General features: G+C 39.3%; 3 protein-coding genes across 5 annotated transcripts; 2 read left to right on the forward strand and 1 right to left on the reverse strand.

Annotated features, from left to right (window-relative positions):
- Positions 1-388: 388 nt before the first annotated feature.
- Positions 389-7,155, reverse strand: LOC148335183 (B-cell receptor-associated protein 29-like). Of its 2 annotated transcripts, none has more exons than XM_088299134.1 (8): positions 7,059-7,155; positions 4,928-5,064; positions 4,297-4,397; positions 4,016-4,163; positions 1,673-1,808; positions 1,498-1,594; positions 547-647; positions 389-454 (listed from the first exon to the last, which is right to left on the reverse strand). In XM_088299134.1, the coding sequence occupies exons 2-8, from the start codon at positions 5,017-5,019 to the stop codon at positions 419-421; spliced, it is 711 nt and encodes a 236-aa protein (XP_088155260.1). In that variant the 5' UTR covers positions 5,020-5,064; positions 7,059-7,155; the 3' UTR covers positions 389-418. The 2 variants fall into 2 exon arrangements, with proteins under 2 accessions (XP_088155260.1, XP_088155259.1); XM_088299133.1 differs by lacking the exon at positions 7,059-7,155 and adding an exon at positions 6,679-6,761.
- Positions 7,156-7,899: 744 nt separating this feature from the next.
- Positions 7,900-10,610, forward strand: gtf3c6 (general transcription factor IIIC, polypeptide 6, alpha). The gene is made up of 6 exons (XM_088298813.1): positions 7,900-8,014; positions 8,246-8,326; positions 8,425-8,488; positions 9,331-9,375; positions 9,465-9,569; positions 9,719-10,610. The coding sequence occupies exons 1-6, from the start codon at positions 7,991-7,993 to the stop codon at positions 9,802-9,804; spliced, it is 405 nt and encodes a 134-aa protein (XP_088154939.1). The 5' UTR covers positions 7,900-7,990; the 3' UTR covers positions 9,805-10,610.
- Positions 10,611-11,103: 493 nt separating this feature from the next.
- Positions 11,104-16,366, forward strand: LOC148335185 (calumenin-B-like). 2 transcript variants are annotated; one of them, XM_088299457.1, is made up of 8 exons: positions 11,148-11,209; positions 11,241-11,270; positions 12,221-12,475; positions 13,461-13,654; positions 13,721-13,887; positions 13,970-14,030; positions 14,653-14,849; positions 15,481-16,366. In XM_088299457.1, exons 1-8 carry the CDS (start codon positions 11,148-11,150, stop codon positions 15,583-15,585), a joined length of 1,071 nt encoding a protein of 356 aa, XP_088155583.1. In that variant the 3' UTR covers positions 15,586-16,366. The 2 variants fall into 2 exon arrangements, with proteins under 2 accessions (XP_088155582.1, XP_088155583.1); XM_088299456.1 differs by having other exon boundaries at positions 11,104-11,270.
- The last annotated feature ends 519 nt before the right edge of the window (positions 16,367-16,885 follow it).

Genomic DNA, 16,885 nt, shown 5'->3' on the forward strand with positions numbered 1-16,885 from the left:
AATATATACTGTCGTATTCATGCCTTTGACTGGTATGGTCTAGTGACGTCAGGAGCTGAGGTCAGGTTTGCAGCTTGGTTCAGTTGTTGCATTTGGGTGTGTGTCGTGGCCTCCAGCAGCTCCTTGTGAGTGTTCTCATTTTGTATTTGTGTGTACTGATTGTCCCATTCAACAAACTGCTGAAAGTGTATCAGCTCCTGTGGCTCTCCTTGCCCACATGCAAGGGCATTATAATAATTGCTCAATTTTTTTCCCCACTTCACTCAAGCGACAGAGTATCTGAAGCTACCACTGTTTATATATAAACAATAAAAAGTATGTTTTCTACAATACAATACAATGCAATTTTATTTATAAAGCGTATTTCACAACAGCTGGATATGTTCCCATGACGAATTAACAATTCTTTCCATGTATATCATTGGATCTTTTTGTCTGCAGCACTCTGAAGATTCTGTGGATTAAAAGAAGTATCAAATAATCAGAAACGTTATCAGGGTCAGTAAACGCAGCATCATTTTCATGAGCGCATACATGCTTCTTTACCTGAAGCTGATGATGCTCGCTCAACAGTCGGTCGTACTCCTTGGCCAGACCTTTAGCCTGCCTGCTCATGGCCTCCACTTCAGAGTGTGACTTGTGAACGGCTGCACACACATTCAGAATTTCAAATGAGTTGTTTTGAATTGTTCAGTCCTTCACTGTGGCATTTCAGCTTTAATATAGCATTTTTTTCCCATTTCATTTTAGAAGAGACCAGAAGACAAAGGTTCTCTCAAAGGAGGCTATTATAGTTTCTTGGTCAGTTCTTTAACTCCAGTTAAATATAAAAAAAAATAAATTGGAAAGCTTTCAATTTAATTTCAAGGGATATTAAGGTATTGTTTGAGATGCTGCGGCATGTGGCTGCCACTACCAGTGCTGACGAGACATTGCACATTCCATAAAATACAACATAAAAGTGTTTATATTTCATTTTGGGCAATACCATCATGATCAAGTAATCCTTTCAACGAAGACTGCAAATTCTAGGTTTAACAATTCAAAGCAATGATGCAACAGATTCCAATCCATGACCTTATTTGAGTTGGATATTTAATTTTTGTCTGTTCCAATAATGATAGGTGGTGAATGTGTTGTGTCTTGTGCCAGTCTAAAAACCTCAACTTTGTGGCAATCAAAAATTCTAATGTAAAAAACACACACACAAGGAATGTGTATTTTTTTTCTGCTGTTATCATTATCTTGCTTAAACATTTTGTGCCACTCAGTTCACATCGTTTGATAGGGTCTCCACTGTTTTTTTTTTTTACGGTTTAGTACTAGCGTCATGTAAATTAAGAGGTATTGAAAAACAGTTTTACCGTTTTAATTCAGTGTATTTAAGAGTCTACTTTTTTTAAGTAGTTTTACCAAAGGAGTTGAATCAGTACTTCCTACTTTTGTGAGCGTGAGTACTTTAGCCAACTTTTGGAAATAGCTAGCGTGAATACTCACCCTCTTTTTCCATCTTCAGCTGATGGGACAGGCTCTGAACTTCAAGCTTCAGCTGATGATTCATTTCTGAAACGACTTTTTCCTCATCTAAGAGAGCCTAGAGACAATGATTACATTTACTAAAGTCATACTTCCAAAATTAAAGTTCTATAATGAAGCTGTGATTTCGTCTGACTTGTTTAAGTACACGGTTGTCCTCTTGATGCTGTTTGGCAGCTTTGGCAGCGTTCTCCATCTGTGCCTGAAGACCGGCATTATTGTCCGCCGCAGCCGCCACCTGATTGAGCAAGATGATGACCCGCCGCACGACACTGGAACATGAAATACACAGAGATGATTTGAAACTCAAGCCCAAACACTTATACAGTGAACTTGTTTGACACCTGCTATATTCCAGATTTTCGAGCAATCAGGTTTTTTGTTTTCCTTTTGTTTTTTGTTTTATTTTTTATTTTTATTTTTATTTTTCAGTATAGTAGTGTACATTGTGCTGTACCTTATGTGTAAAAGCAGCATTTGGTTGAAGGTTTACAATTACAGTAATTTCTGTTAGCCGTCTGGGGCATTTTGCATTACAGCGTTGCGCCACAAACCACGATAATCACGATTTGAGGCTTACAGATTGAAGTATTAGCTGCTTTTTTAAGGAACCCATTGTCATGAAAATGATGGGCTCAGCTGTTTTTTTTTTGCAATAATCTTTTGTTTTAAATTGTTTCTCTGCAGTAAAAAAAATCTGATTAGCTTGAAATGCAAACATCACAAAACTTGTTTACATTTGCCTTGGATGCAAACAGCGGAAATCTCACCTGTTCTCTGAAAGGCTCGGCTATTTCAGATTTTTCTGTCCGGGCCAAAGCCCTGTCTAAAACTGTATACTTTAAAAATAATTTCTTTGGCACAAGCTGGTGGCATGATGGTTCAAGGTACTTGAATTGAGGACCTTCATTTAGAAAAAAAAGTAGTCATTTGATGCCATCTTGTGCAACTATTTTGCCAAGGAACTACGTTAAAGCAAGATGAGGAGCTTCAGTCAGACAAAAGTAGTGCTTTGCATCCATCTTCTTGCATCTTTAAGCTATTATAAACCAATTGGGTGACGTCAATTACTTGCAAATATTTACTATTCATGACAGGGCTTAGATTATATACATATGCAAATTTTATTGTATGTAAAGCTTCAACTTTCAGGCTTTCTTTAAGCAAAATTATTTGGCTAGATTAATTATTTTGGTATATACATATGTAATGTTTAATTGTCTTTCATTTATTAATTGACTTTTAAGGTAAACCTCATCTGAGAGTGAAATAAACAGTACAGTTTTATGAAAGCTAGAGAATGAGAACATGTGCTAAGAAATACTTGAAAAAGTATATTTATTCTATTTAAAGCATGTATTGTGTGGTAAAACTATATAACACATTTTTTTCTGACTTTGTATATTAGTTTCTCTATATCACAGATTTTCACCTATCTTGGGTGGGTCTGAAAAATATCCCGTGAAAATAGGAACAATCTACTGAATTAAAGGTGATTTACGACAGTTTGCCAACCAGCTAATGTCTCACCTATCCAATATAGCCCAGCGTGGGCGAAATATGAACACACATTTATCCCATTGAGGAATTGGTTGACTGGTTGGAAATAAGTACACAGATGTTATATTTCATAAAAAGAGGGCATCATTATCATTCTAAAGCCCGATTTAATTTGGTCTTTTAGCCCACAAGATTGTTGTGTTGTGGCCAGTGGATGAGATCCTCGCAATCCACTTCCCTAGACACATTTCTCTGCCCGTAACCCTCCCTCAGGTGCTATCAGAAGATCGCTTTTAGCTGCTTTGCAAACTTATATCATCTTTGCAATGGGAAGGAAATAAGACTAACAGCCACAGGAAGAGTGAGAAGCCCGAGATGTAGAGATTCATCTGAGAGTGAAATAAACAGTACAGTTTTATGAAAGCTAGAGAATGAGAACATGTGCTAAGAAATACTTGAAAAAGTATATTTATTCTATTTAAAGCATGTATTGTGTGGTAAAACTATATAACACATTTTTTTCTGACTTTGTATATTAGTTTCTCTATATCACAGATTTTCACCTATCTTGGGTGGGTCTGAAAAATATCCCGTGAAAATAGGAACAATCTACTGAATTAAAGGTGATTTACGACAGTTTGCCAACCAGCTAATGTCTCACCTATCCAATATAGCCCAGCGTGGGCGAAATATGAACACACATTTATCCCATTGAGGAATTGGTTGACTGGTTGGAAATAAGTACACAGATGTTATATTTCATAAAAAGAGGGCATCATTATCATTCTAAAGCCCGATTTAATTTGGTCTTTTAGCCCACAAGATTGTTGTGTTGTGGCCAGTGGATGAGATCCTCGCAATCCACTTCCCTAGACACATTTCTCTGCCCGTAACCCTCCCTCAGGTGCTATCAGAAGATCGCTTTTAGCTGCTTTGCAAACTTATATCATCTTTGCAATGGGAAGGAAATAAGACTAACAGCCACAGGAAGAGTGAGAAGCCCGAGATGTAGAGATTCCTCTGAGCTCTGAAGAGCCTCATGTGAAGGTGGTCGAATAGATTGGAGTTCACCTGAGCCTCTTGCATGGGTTCGGGGCTTGAGTACTTGTGCACCTCGCGAGCAGCATCTGAGGATGGCAGAGGTGACAAAAGCATTTTACTCGCACTGTACTTTGGTTCTAGTACAGGTTGCGGTAAAATTAAAAATATTGTTACAATTCCTTTACCAAATTGAACCGGTCTGCAGCAACGGTTGCTCACCGAGGAAAAGAACAATGAGAACCATGATCATGGTGAAGAAGCACTTGTTCCAGTAAGGAGATATCCACTTCCATATATTCCAACTGAAAACCAAGCGCCATCTGCAAAGAAAGGATATTTATTTCATACCTACTACAACAGTTCCAATATTTATAGAGCCTACTTTTTTGGGGTTACAGTGGATATAAAATATCTACATACCACTGTTTGAATGCCATTTTTTTGTGGTATAAAAATGTGACCAAGACAAATCAATCAGCTTTTCCCACAATTAATGTGACTTATAACCACTCAATTGCGGGGAAAAAAGAAAAAGATGAAATAATATAGTAGCACAAGTGTGCACACCCTCTTGTGGCTGTGTTTAAAATGAACCAATTACATTCAAACTCATGTTAAAAAAAGATGTCAGCACACACGTGCCACCTTTTAAAGTGCCTCTGAAGATAATGAATATTTAGTTGTCGTTTGACTTGGTTGTCATTGATGCATACAAGGGTGTAAATACATTTTTGGGCCAATGTCAAATTTTATTTTTGACCACTTGCAGATCACTCAAAGCACACAAATGTGGGTTGCAAATCACTGCACTGCAATTTGTTTTAATTCCAAATATTTACTTATTTACTACCTCTGTGCTGATATGAACGGGGCACACAGGATGATATTGATTGCTATCTCTGCATAGAGAAAGAAGGCCACTGCGGTCCATTGAAGAGTCATCCTCGTCTGTTTTCTAGATCAGAGATAGACTGGAGGGGGGCGTTCCTGGATGGATCAAGAAGCAAATAAAAAAAAAGAAAAGAAATCAACTTTTCAAGATAACGAAAAGGGTGTGGGCGAGGCAGGCTTGTTTTGAGGAAAAAGTAAACAGATGATGTTGTAATTTGATGGGGATATATTGTGGACATTTTGACTTTTTAATTGTTTGTACACAGATAGTTGAGTGTCCGGCGTATCTGCTCATGCATCAAATGTGATTTACTCCGGCAATGACATCATCAGTTAGCCTGGGAGAAGATTCAGTGTTACATTCAAGTGAGGGCCAGACTACATTTTCTGAAACACGATCCTTCAGAAATGCCTTCAATCAACATGAGCAGAGCTGCATTAGGTTTTTTTTTTCTTACACATGTTAGTCTCAGCTTCTGACAAGTAGCACTTACGTACTCAATGCTGCGGTCTGCTGAAGTTGCCACTGCTGGCGTTGTTGTGGCAGTGTGGGTGGAGAGGTGTTGGAGTTATTTACATTGGGTGACATTTCCATGGTGCCACATAAACAGTGTCGTGAATGAATTGCTACATCCACAAGTTAAAATGTTATTATTTTCTTCATCGGCACATACCTTTTTTGGTTATTAAGACACTTGGGAATCGTTTGAAATTGTGAAACAAATCAGTATTTATTGTACTTGTGTTTCATTTTTTTGGGTGGGTCATTTTCAGGCAATTCGACATCACTTTTAAACATAATCTTTCACTTAGATTGAAGAAATGTTTTATTAGTTTATCCAGTTCAGTGTTTTTTCATTTTGTTGGAATACTTGAGAAAGGGACTACATCTCTTCCGTTAGCTCAGTCAAACGACAGGTGCTTCACTTTAACTGGTGCCATCAGACACCATGTGCAGTCATCAAACGCAGTAAAAACCAAGTACGAGACATTGTTCTGATGTTGACATTGAGTAGCCCCCAGGCCATTTACATGACTTTATTTATTTTTCATTTGATGCCACCGTTGGCCGGTCTTATGGTCAACTTTTTAGTCGCTGTTTTCTCCACCATTGGTCAATCTTGTGGTGCGCTTTTCAGTCACTGCTCACACCGCTATTGGCAGGTTTTACCGTCTGCTTTTATGACACCGACCGTTCGGTTGCAACTGAGAATATTCAATGCGGTACTCAAATTTTGATGACTGAGCAGACTTTTTCTTCCGGTAATTTTTACTCACCAGCCACAACATTAGGTACACTTGGACAGTCTGGTGAGCCGATTTAAACACGCTACCATTTACAAAAGTAATAAAGCTATGTGTTGATCTCATAGAGCTCTGCTGTAATAACAACAAGCACAAACACATTAAACCTAATATAACTCAAAACTGCTCATTTATCAAGGTCAATTTTTTGCTACCACTCTCGTTTTGGTTGTCAGTGGACTGTGCATGTGTGCCAAAAACATTGTCCAATGAGTGTATACTGTTGTCATAGATAGTTAGAAGCAGAAGGAATTTCCAGCCATTTTCTATTTATAGGCTTTTTCCTCACCCGCCCACCAGTATTTAATTTCATAACTCCAGTGAAAAGCGATGAGTTAGCGATATAGTTTGATTAAACTAAGCAAGATTATTGTAGCTATGCATTGTAAAGATTTATAGACTTACCAGAAGTTGTGTGAGCACAGCACATCCAGAAAGTTCCATACACACATGCACACACACGCATCCACAACAGCTGCGTGTGTGCTACATGCCAGGCTCATATGTCAGTCGCTTTTAGGATCACAAAACATTTTCCATTGGTGCCATTAATTGATCATTGGTCTAATTAAATATTAAATATTGTGTAAGTGTGTTTGTATTTGCCTTTCACATTTTACACTTGACTACAAAAAAGCAGTAATGTGAACCCAGCCTTTTTATTTGGATTAAACTGTGAAGTGATGCCTTTGCAAACATAAATGATCCCCAACAATGAATGATATTAAATTAATAACAATAGCCATTGTACGATGAAGAGCAAAACATAGCAGCAAATAACTAACCACAATAAAATTTCCATTCATTATCTGAGCCGCTTCTCCTCACAAGGGTCGCGGGCATGCTGGAGCCTATCCCAGCTATCTTCCAACAGTAGGTGGGGTACACCCTGGACTGGTTGCCAATCGCAGGGCACACAAAGACAAACAATCATCCGCACTTACAATCATACCTAGGGGCAATTCAGAGTATCCAATCAACCTACCATGCATGTTCTCGGAATCTGGGAGGAAATCGGATTACCTGGAGAAACCCCGCACAGGCACGGGAAGAACATGCAAACTCCACACACGAAGGCCAGGGATGGAATCAAACCCATGACCTTTGACCTGTGAGGCGGACGTGCTAACCAGTCGTTCACCGTGCCGCACAACAACATATCAAAACACAAAAACAAAAACAGCAGATGAAGAAAAAGAAAAAAAATAACATCACATCAGAACGTGTGCTGATAAATAAAGTTACCTTGCCTTGTTTGATGTCGTAAAAACTTTAACCATTGAGGTGCTTTGGCAGGTGGCACATATTGTGGAAAATGTTCTCATGTATTTTCATTTTGTATGGCAATGTTTAGAAATGGCAAACGTTTGATCTCATGTCAGATTCTTGTGGGGTTTTTTTTGCAGGGAGCCCTGTTCAATGCATTTGAGAAGTGTATGGGAAGCAAATGTGTTGAGAGTTTTGGATATTTGCGAAGAGGTTTCCGTCGTCGTGAATCACTTTCAATAGCTATGCATATCATTTTAGAGTTTTAACAACTAGAAATCAAATGGAAAAGGGAACACAGCGACACCTATTGCCCATAAAGGTTCATTACATAATGATATTCTTCCCTCCTCAGCTTCCGTAACATTCGCAGATCTTGCGGAAGTAAGCATTTGATGCAAGCGCTGGGAAGATAAACATTGACTCCCGCGTCGTTATCAGGACAATAAAAATGGATGACGAATGGGAGGACGAGGTAAGTGCTATTATCAATGTAACTAAATGATTTTGGACTGGCGAAATATTCGTGTTGTGTAACTAGCAAGTTAGTTTTTGACTTTTGAGGGGGGGGGGCATTTGCACGTGCATGCCCAAAAGAGTCCGAATTTTGTTCGGCAAGTGTAGTTTTGCTGATGTTCTTTTTTGACATGTCAAAAGAAACAGATTGGTTCTTTTTTTATAGTTAATGATATGTATGTGTGTACAGGAGCAGCTCGTTGTTGTCGAACTCTCTGGAATCATAAATAATGATACTATGGTCAGGTCTCGTGGTACCTGCAAAATACTGGTAAGTTATGACTGTGGTGTTTTTCATTGTCATTAAAAAAGCTGCTGTACATCACTTTGATTCTTAAATGCATCATCTTATTTGTATTTATTTGAAAGGATATTGACAGTGAGCAGCCAATGATGCAAGTGGGCCAGTATGTGTTTGCAGGAGAATATGAAGGTAAGACTAAACCTTACTCTTGTGGGAAACAAAGGACTCAGAATCATAAGAAGGTTCAGTAAAATTACAGATACTTCCATAGACGTACAAGAAATCAAGACAGGAGACAAAGAACACAACCAGAGTCAGAACTTAACTTTTGTAAAAGGAGAGACAGTGGCTTTCAGTGCACCAAAGTCTTCCGAAGTTCTGCTTCCCCTCTTCTTCCTGTACTACAGTATGTTTGTGCGTATGCGTTTGTGCGTGCGTGCGTGTGCGTGAGCGCGCATGCTACGGGCATTTTGCTCTTGTTTCTAATAAGTACGAATAAGCACTGGCTTTAAACAGTTACAGCAAGCAATGTGTTTCTCTTTGATTACACAATGTCTATACAAATATTCCAACAGCCTTGTATTATTTTGCAAAGTGATTTGGTAACAGACACATCAAACGCACCAGGAACAAATAAAATGAACAGACCTTATGCGACCAAATTGATCAATATAATACGAGATAATACGGGAATACACTACAAAAACAGTAGACTTATTGTAGACCACACTTTACCAGATACTGCCAAATTCTAGTCAGAAAAATGGGGGTCATGTAATCAGATTAAACCAAATGAATGTCACTTTGCCTTTCACTGAGGTCAAGGGCACTACTGAAATGAGATAAATACATAATAAAAATTCCAATTCACTCAAAGGTATGATAATGTTCACCTGAAAAAAAACTGTCCCTTCTGGGTTATTGCTAATGTAAAATGCACATCCAAAGCATATATAACAAATCATAATGCATTTCCTTTTTGTCTGTTTATTTATTTGTACTGATACTACTGATAATTTCTCCTTTCAAAGATGCCCTGGGAACATGCGTTCTCTTTGAGGAGGGACCAGGCAAAGGTAAAGTCTCCATGGTACATGTCTTATCTAAAGGTTCTACACTGCTTTTGTCGCAGTCAAACTTGAGCTTTGTTTGTGCGTGTCCACAGGAAAGGAAGGCAGTGTAGCCGAGCTCAAATACAAGTGTCACACTGTGAAGAAGCTCATGATGCAGCGTGTCTTCCTCACGAAGAAAGAAAATGAAAGCGACACAGGTAAGCATTAACTCTACCGTGTGGTACAAAATCATTAGTTTACACTAAACCAGTGCGACCCAACCACTATGCAACGTCGTTTTAGTGTGTTGTGAGAAATCATCAATTATGCCGTGAGGAATTATCCAATTTCCTTTCCTTTGCGACAGGTGGCGAAGGCGATGAGCAGGGCAACACAGTCTGCGAGTCTGGTGAAGAAACAAAAGAGAAGGATGAGGAACTGGCAGTGGGATGAGATGAAGAAGTTGGCGATTATCCAAGGGATGAAAAAAAGCTTTGCATTTGTACTTCCAAAAATTGTAAAGATATTGTCAGTATTGAGTGAATATGACTGAATTTAATTTAATGTATTTGTCATATAATATTCCACCAATCAATAGTCATGTCAAACTGAGAGGCATCAAAAGAACACCAAAAGGTGTCGACTGAGGCCAAGGCTCACGTTGTACAAATCCAATTGCAATGAAGTTGGGTTGTGTTGAACAAATAAAAACAGAAAACATTTATTTGAAAATCATATTCAACTTATATTATTAGTTGAATACACTACAAAGACAAGATTTAATGTTCAAACATTAAATCTAGCAAATAATCATTAACTTGGAAATTTATGGCTGCAGCACGTTCCAAAATAATGTTTGGAAACTGAGAATTAATTACTAATTGTTGAAGCTTTGTAGGTGGAATTCTTTCCCATTATTGATACTTGATGTACAATTTCTACGTTGTCCTATTTTACCTTCCATAATGCGCCACATATTTTTAATGCGATAAATTCACATGAACAATTTTCATATCTGTGTTAGCAAATCCCGCACACCTTTTCTGGAGACCTCATTGTTGTTTGGTGTCCTTAAAGACAAGTGTCTTTGAATAATCTGCTCTCATCTTTAGCTTGCGATGGCAGCTTTTTCGCAATGTCTTTATTAGGCTGGATGTGGACGATGTACAAGTACATATCTCCATATACTGGTCAGTAGGAGAAATTCTGTCGTGGACAACTTCCGTGAATCTAAAAGAAATAAATGAGCCATACTTTGATTTGTCTTGTGTTATATTGTATTTTCGTGTTTGAATTAAAAATTAAAAATCAAACTGTTTTTAGACTTCCTTACTCATTCTAGAACAAAAAACTAGAATATTAAGATGTATTTCAATTTTGGGGAAAAAAGTTTTGATATTAAACTGAATGAATAATTTTTCTTTTTTTTTTTTTTTTCAAATGTAATATCCAATGACCAAAAGAGACACAGACCCATAAACCAATGTTTCTTAGTACTCCTGATAGAATGTCTGACAACATTTTAGCCATATGTTAAAAATTACTACGCTAAAAATAAGGATTTGATGGGAGTGTTTGTATTATTTTATGGTTGAATTTTCTTTTTTTTTTTGTACTTTCTGTTTTTGTGACGTAATGACGTATATTTTAAACGTTATACAATACGAGTTTTGAATACTGTACGTACTTGGAAAAATAATTTCGAGTCAAAGCAAAACGTTTCCTTTGAGGACGTGGCGGTTTTCGGCCAATCCAATCACCAATGCTCACAAGATGTGGACCAATGAGCGAGCGACATGGCATTTGCGTCCTCGCAACGCCATTGGCCAGTCGTCGTTCGACCAGCGGAAGTGTACGGGTGTGTTTGCTGGAGTTGAGACGACGGAAAGCCACATCGACGAACTTGTACTAAGATATCGGTAAGTGCTCTTGCAATAAATGTGTGCGTAACACATGTCGATATTATATGTTATTTTTATTGACACACAATCTCGGAATTAAATTCACAGACGTTTTAAAATGTATAACAAAAATGAGTGCAAAGCTAGCTGGTCGAATGGAGAACCAAGTCAGTTTTGAACATAACGGGCAGTCTTCTCAAAGCTAAACCATATTCACTTTTTTCCCCCAGTATGCCCCTTTCCCCTTTCGTTCTTTTTTACTTTGACAAAAAGATGTGACACCTGCTACGATGTGTTACTTTTGTGATTAAAAATGTATGATCAAGTGTCCGTTCAATCATTCTGTCTGACGTAATTTTTAAAGGGAAACGAGTAGCAATTCTGTCCTTTTTTAGAATTTGCGAGTTTAACTCAAAACTCATCAAAGACGTTATCATTGTAACATCAACAGCGACATTAGAGTTACCAAGTGCTGCAGTATAGTTGTTCTCAATGCTTACGGAAAGTGTGTATCTGGACCTGCCCCCATATTTATACTCAGGTAACTCCTGTTGTGAATTGACCGGAAATTTTTAATTTTTGAGATTTAATCCAGAAAGTGAAAACGCCCCCGCCCCACCCAAAATCAACGGTTTGTGGTTGAAATACTTGTATGAACGTTCCTGACTGTCATTTGGAAATTACAAACTGGTTCTTCTGCCGCCGAAACGTCATGCAAATAACCTAAAAATTCTAAAGAACCAGTTTAATTATAAATAAGAGACATTATTTTGAGATGACCATCAGCATCAGAATGGATTAATTCAAACATAGGGAATGGCTACGACTGCCATGAAAGCCAATTCTGCAGAAGTGTTTGTGACATCAGGACACAGATCCCTTGCCGTTTTGACTGTGACATCAGGACGATCCCTTGCTAGTTGTCTTTTCCTTCCCATGCTAACAATGTAAAAATACACCTTCTCCAGGTGCAGAGAGGGTGTCTGTGTCTACATTGGCAGAATGGAGTTGCGGCCGTTTTTAATGTGGTTTGCCCTCTGCGTGGTGTACGCCACCAGCAAGCCCACTGAGAAGAAGGACCGCGTCCACCATGACGACCCGCTCAGCATCCGTGAGCATGACGACACTGAGAACTTTGACTATGACCATGAGGCCTTCCTGGGCCAGGAGGAGGCCAAGACCTTCGACCAGCTCACTCCTGAGGAGAGCAAGGAGCGACTCGGGTAAGCTTTCTTTCTTTTATGCTGCGAGGCCATTTTTTGCGTTGGCTCAGAGAAGGAAATAGGGAAATTCCATGTGAGTGAGTTGCTCCTCACTAGGGTCGCGGGCATGCTGGAGCCTGTCTAGGTGTGGTACACCCTGAACTGGTTGCTAGCCAGTCTCTGGGCACACAAAGATAACCAAGCCACAAAGCCATATCTAGGGACAATTTAGTGTATTCAATTAACCAACCATGCCTGTTTTTGGAATGTGGGAGGAAAACGGAGGACATAAAGAAAACCTACAAAGGCACAGGGAGAAAAAACTCCACTCACGAATCTAACCTCTGCACATGCTAAGAGACATGCACACAAATGACAAACACACACGTGAGAAATCCATTTTAGTTTTTGAGACACAGCTGGTGTCAAGCCATAGAAATACTGTATGTAGGGTACACATATTGTGGTTTACAATACTTAACTATATTAATAATTAAAAATGTACCGATGAATAAAATGGTGATGGTGAAGCTTGTGGTAAATATTTACTAGGACACACCTCACCGGCCCGTCAATTGAATGAAAGCGAGTTTCGTCTTTCAATATATCCATACTTTGTTCATGATTATCGCCCACATCTTATTTCTGTAGCAACCTATCTGTTCCTTGATTAACAGTATCTATGGAACATTTTCATGGGGAGCTTCTGATTTACTGAATTAATCAATGGAGGAGTTGTTAGGATAATCGATCCTAACACACTTCGTTAGTGACAGCCCTAGCATCTCGCCACACAACACGTGTATGGACAAATTGGTTGAGATCAAAAACACTTAAATGTACATGTTCTTTAAACTTAAAAGATTATGCAATCAAATGAAAAGCAATTAGTATGAAGGTAAACTCCCTGCTTGTTTCGCAGGACCACATATTCCTACTCTGTCAGACTGTCAATATTTGCTCCTTGGCATAGGTTTGATCTTGACTACTTTTGTTTTGTCTGCAGCATGCTGGTGGAGCGCATTGATGATGACAAGGATGGGTTTGTGACAGCGGAGGAGATGAAGAAGTGGATCAAACATGCGCAGAAGAGGTGGATCTACGAGGATGTGGATCGCCAGTGGAACACACATGACCTCAATCACGATGGTGTGGTGTCGTGGGAGGAGTACAAGAATGCCACGTATGGATACATGCTCGGTGAGTACCTTTAGCTGCAGTTTAAAAGCCAGCTGTAATGCTCAAAACACACGCCTTTGACCACAGATGACACCGAACCTGATGATGGCTTCAGCTACAGACAGATGATGGTGCGTGATGAGAGGAGGTTCAAGATGGCTGACCAGGACGGTGACCAGAAGGCCAACAAAGAAGAGTTCACTGCCTTCATTCACCCCGAGGAGTTCGAGCACATGAAAGACATCGTGGTGATTGTGAGTGATAAAACATATCCAGTGGGCCACTGTGAAAAGTGCTGTTTATTTACCTTGCCCTGCCTTCTTTTCTTCCCTGTAGGAATCTATTGAAGACATTGACAAGAATGGAGATGGTCTAATTGACCTGGAAGAGTACATTGGTAATTAAAAAAAAAAACATTTCTTTTGTTTTATTATAAAATTCAAATCCAAAGTATATTTTTGTGCCCTGAAAGCAGAATGGGCTCAATCTGGGCAAACCTTCAAACGGTACACTGGGAGGGGGGAGGGAGAATCCTTGGGATTTACTAAATCCTTTCAGGGACAGTGGTTACTATAGCCTTCCCCAGCTATCTTCAGGCAGTAGGGGGGGTACATCCTAAATTGGCTGCCAGCCAATTGCAGGGCATAAAAAGACAGGCAACCATTCACACTCACAACCACACCTAGGGAAAATTTAGTTTCATTAACCTACCCTGCATGTTTTGGGAATATGGGAGGAAACGGAGTACCTAGAGAAAACCCACACAGCCACGGGGAGAACATGCAAACTCCACACAGGAAGGCTGGCGCCAAAATGGAGCCCTGCACCTATGAACTGTGAGGTGGACATGCTCACTGTGCTGAACCTAAGGAGTAATATAATAATTAAAATATCCTAGTATTGAGTTTTCAATTTGAAGAAGGGGCGTTAGCACTCTTGAAGAAATTATTTGGCAGTCCATGGAAACAAGACAACACAAGCAGAACCTGACCATGATGATATGATGTTCACTTTCACAGGTGACATGTACAACGAGGAGGGTGGTGTGGAACCCGAGTGGGTGAAGACAGAGAGGGAGCAGTTCAGCGAGTTCCGGGACAAGAACAAGGACGGGAAGATGGACATGGAGGAGACGCGAGACTGGATCTTGCCAAACGACTACGACCACGCAGAGGCCGAGGCCAAGCACCTGGTCCATGAGTCGGATGCAGACAAAGTAAGCCTTTGCGTCTTATACCTCCTCTGTTCTAATAATACTAACTTAAATAAAACAATGTCTTTTTGCCAAAAATGGTTTTCAATTGACATTTTAATAATAATAATAATAATAATAATAATAATATTCCCTTTATTAGTCCCACAATGGGGAAATTCGAGATTCGAACCCAGGCCTCCTGGGGAGACTGGGTCCTGAACGCGGCGCCTTAGACCACTCGGCCATCCTGGCAGCCAAAATTCGAGATTCGAACCCATGCCTCCTGGGGAGACTGGGTCCTGAACGCGGCGCCTTAGACCACTCGGCCATCCTGGCAGCCCAGTTTAATAAGATCTAAAAACAAAGCCATTAAATTGTATGGCTTTACATGTCAATGTGTTTAGGTATGAAATGCCACATCCTGTCTAAGTTTAAAAAATCTCGTTTTTTATTTATTTATTTTTTAATAGTTCACAGACTGGAAAAAAGACAAATTCAGTAACACTGCCTTTTTTTAATAGCCATGTTAGATGAAGCAGTGCATGTCAGCAATGGCACACTTTGACCTACAGAAGCAACGCAACCAAAATACATCTGTAAAAAAAAAAAAAGTCATTCTCTATAGTAATTTTTATTTTAACTCTCCTTTCAGGACGGCCGCCTGACCAAGGCTGAAATCGTGGACAAGTACGACCTGTTTGTGGGCAGCCAGGCCACCGACTTTGGAGAAGCGCTTACTCGGCACGACGAGTTTTAAATTTGTAGCCGTCCTCAAAGACTGTCTCCACTATGCCTCATTACTTCTCTTCACAGTGGACGTTTTTATATCACATACATCATGAGATCATCTTATTTATTTAATTTGTTGAATGTTTCCAGACATGTGCACACACACACTTTTCAATGCTGAAGTATTTGGTCCTGGTCAGATCAAACAATTTTAATAGTGATAAGTAAAGGTCACAGCATGCAGAACAGTTGGGGCGTGCTTGTTTTCTTTTTTTGTTTTCTTTTTTTGCAATGCACTGGACAATAACCCTGCCCCACATAAATGACATTGTTTTGTTCAGGATGTTTGTAACAAGGGCTAAATTGGGCTACAAAAACGTGGAGCCATTTGCTCGCTTTTTAAGGCATCTAAATTTGTGGACAGAATGCTGCTGTGTCCTGTCATTGCTTTAATTTGTGTAAGTATTTGTGTATACAGTACGTGTTTTTGTCTTTTTGGTGACCGACTTCCACTTTTTTGCATTTTTACTCTTGTAGGTGTGTAAAGTCAAAAGACAAAGAGCCGCTTTTCCTCCATTGTAAACAGTACAATATATTTGCTATACTTATATCACCACCACCATTTAGAACCACTGTAATACTTTTTCATCAAAAATGTTAACTTCTTATTTTTTTTTAACCGGCTCACTGCAAAAGAAGCCTTTTGTAGAGATTAACCTGTAAATAGGCTTTCTGTCTACAAACTGAGCTGATGATCAATATAGTTTTTGTGATTGAAAGCATCAATAAAACTTACATTTCAAAAAACATTTTGTCTTGATATAAAATTAAAATGAATGCTGTTGCTGTTATTTGAGATGATGTAGAGAAGCGAGCTGTCGGGTCATACAAATTGTCATCTTTTTCCGAGGCCATGTCCCATGAACGGAACTGCTTCAAGAAACGCTGGCATTCGCAAGACATCGCTGTAAGTCTTAAACTCATTCACTACCTGCTCAGGTAACATTAATGAAAACTTTGACTACTATACCCGTCAATGGCAGTGATTAATATGCAGAGATGGGCTCTTAAATCTATTTTGCTGGTCCATCCTGAAATTAACGACCACTGACTCCCTACGCGAAGCTGGTGGCTGCAAGCAGTGTCGGACGTGAATGTACTCACTGCTTGAGAGGCAACAACCATCTGTGACATGGAGCTGTTGTAAATCTCATCACAAAAAGCCCTAAAATCACTAAAGAATCATTTCGAGGGGTGACTATTAGTACTGATGTCGTTTTACATGCAAACCTATTATATAAGTGCCAATGTTAAGGTCAGTCAACTGC

This window comes from Idiotropiscis lumnitzeri, chromosome 6, assembly GCF_059441095.1.
Source record: "Idiotropiscis lumnitzeri isolate Australia: NSW breed Sydney's pygmy pipehorse chromosome 6, RoL_Ilum_1.0, whole genome shotgun sequence".
NCBI classification, from domain to species: domain Eukaryota; kingdom Metazoa; phylum Chordata; class Actinopteri; order Syngnathiformes; family Syngnathidae; genus Idiotropiscis; species Idiotropiscis lumnitzeri.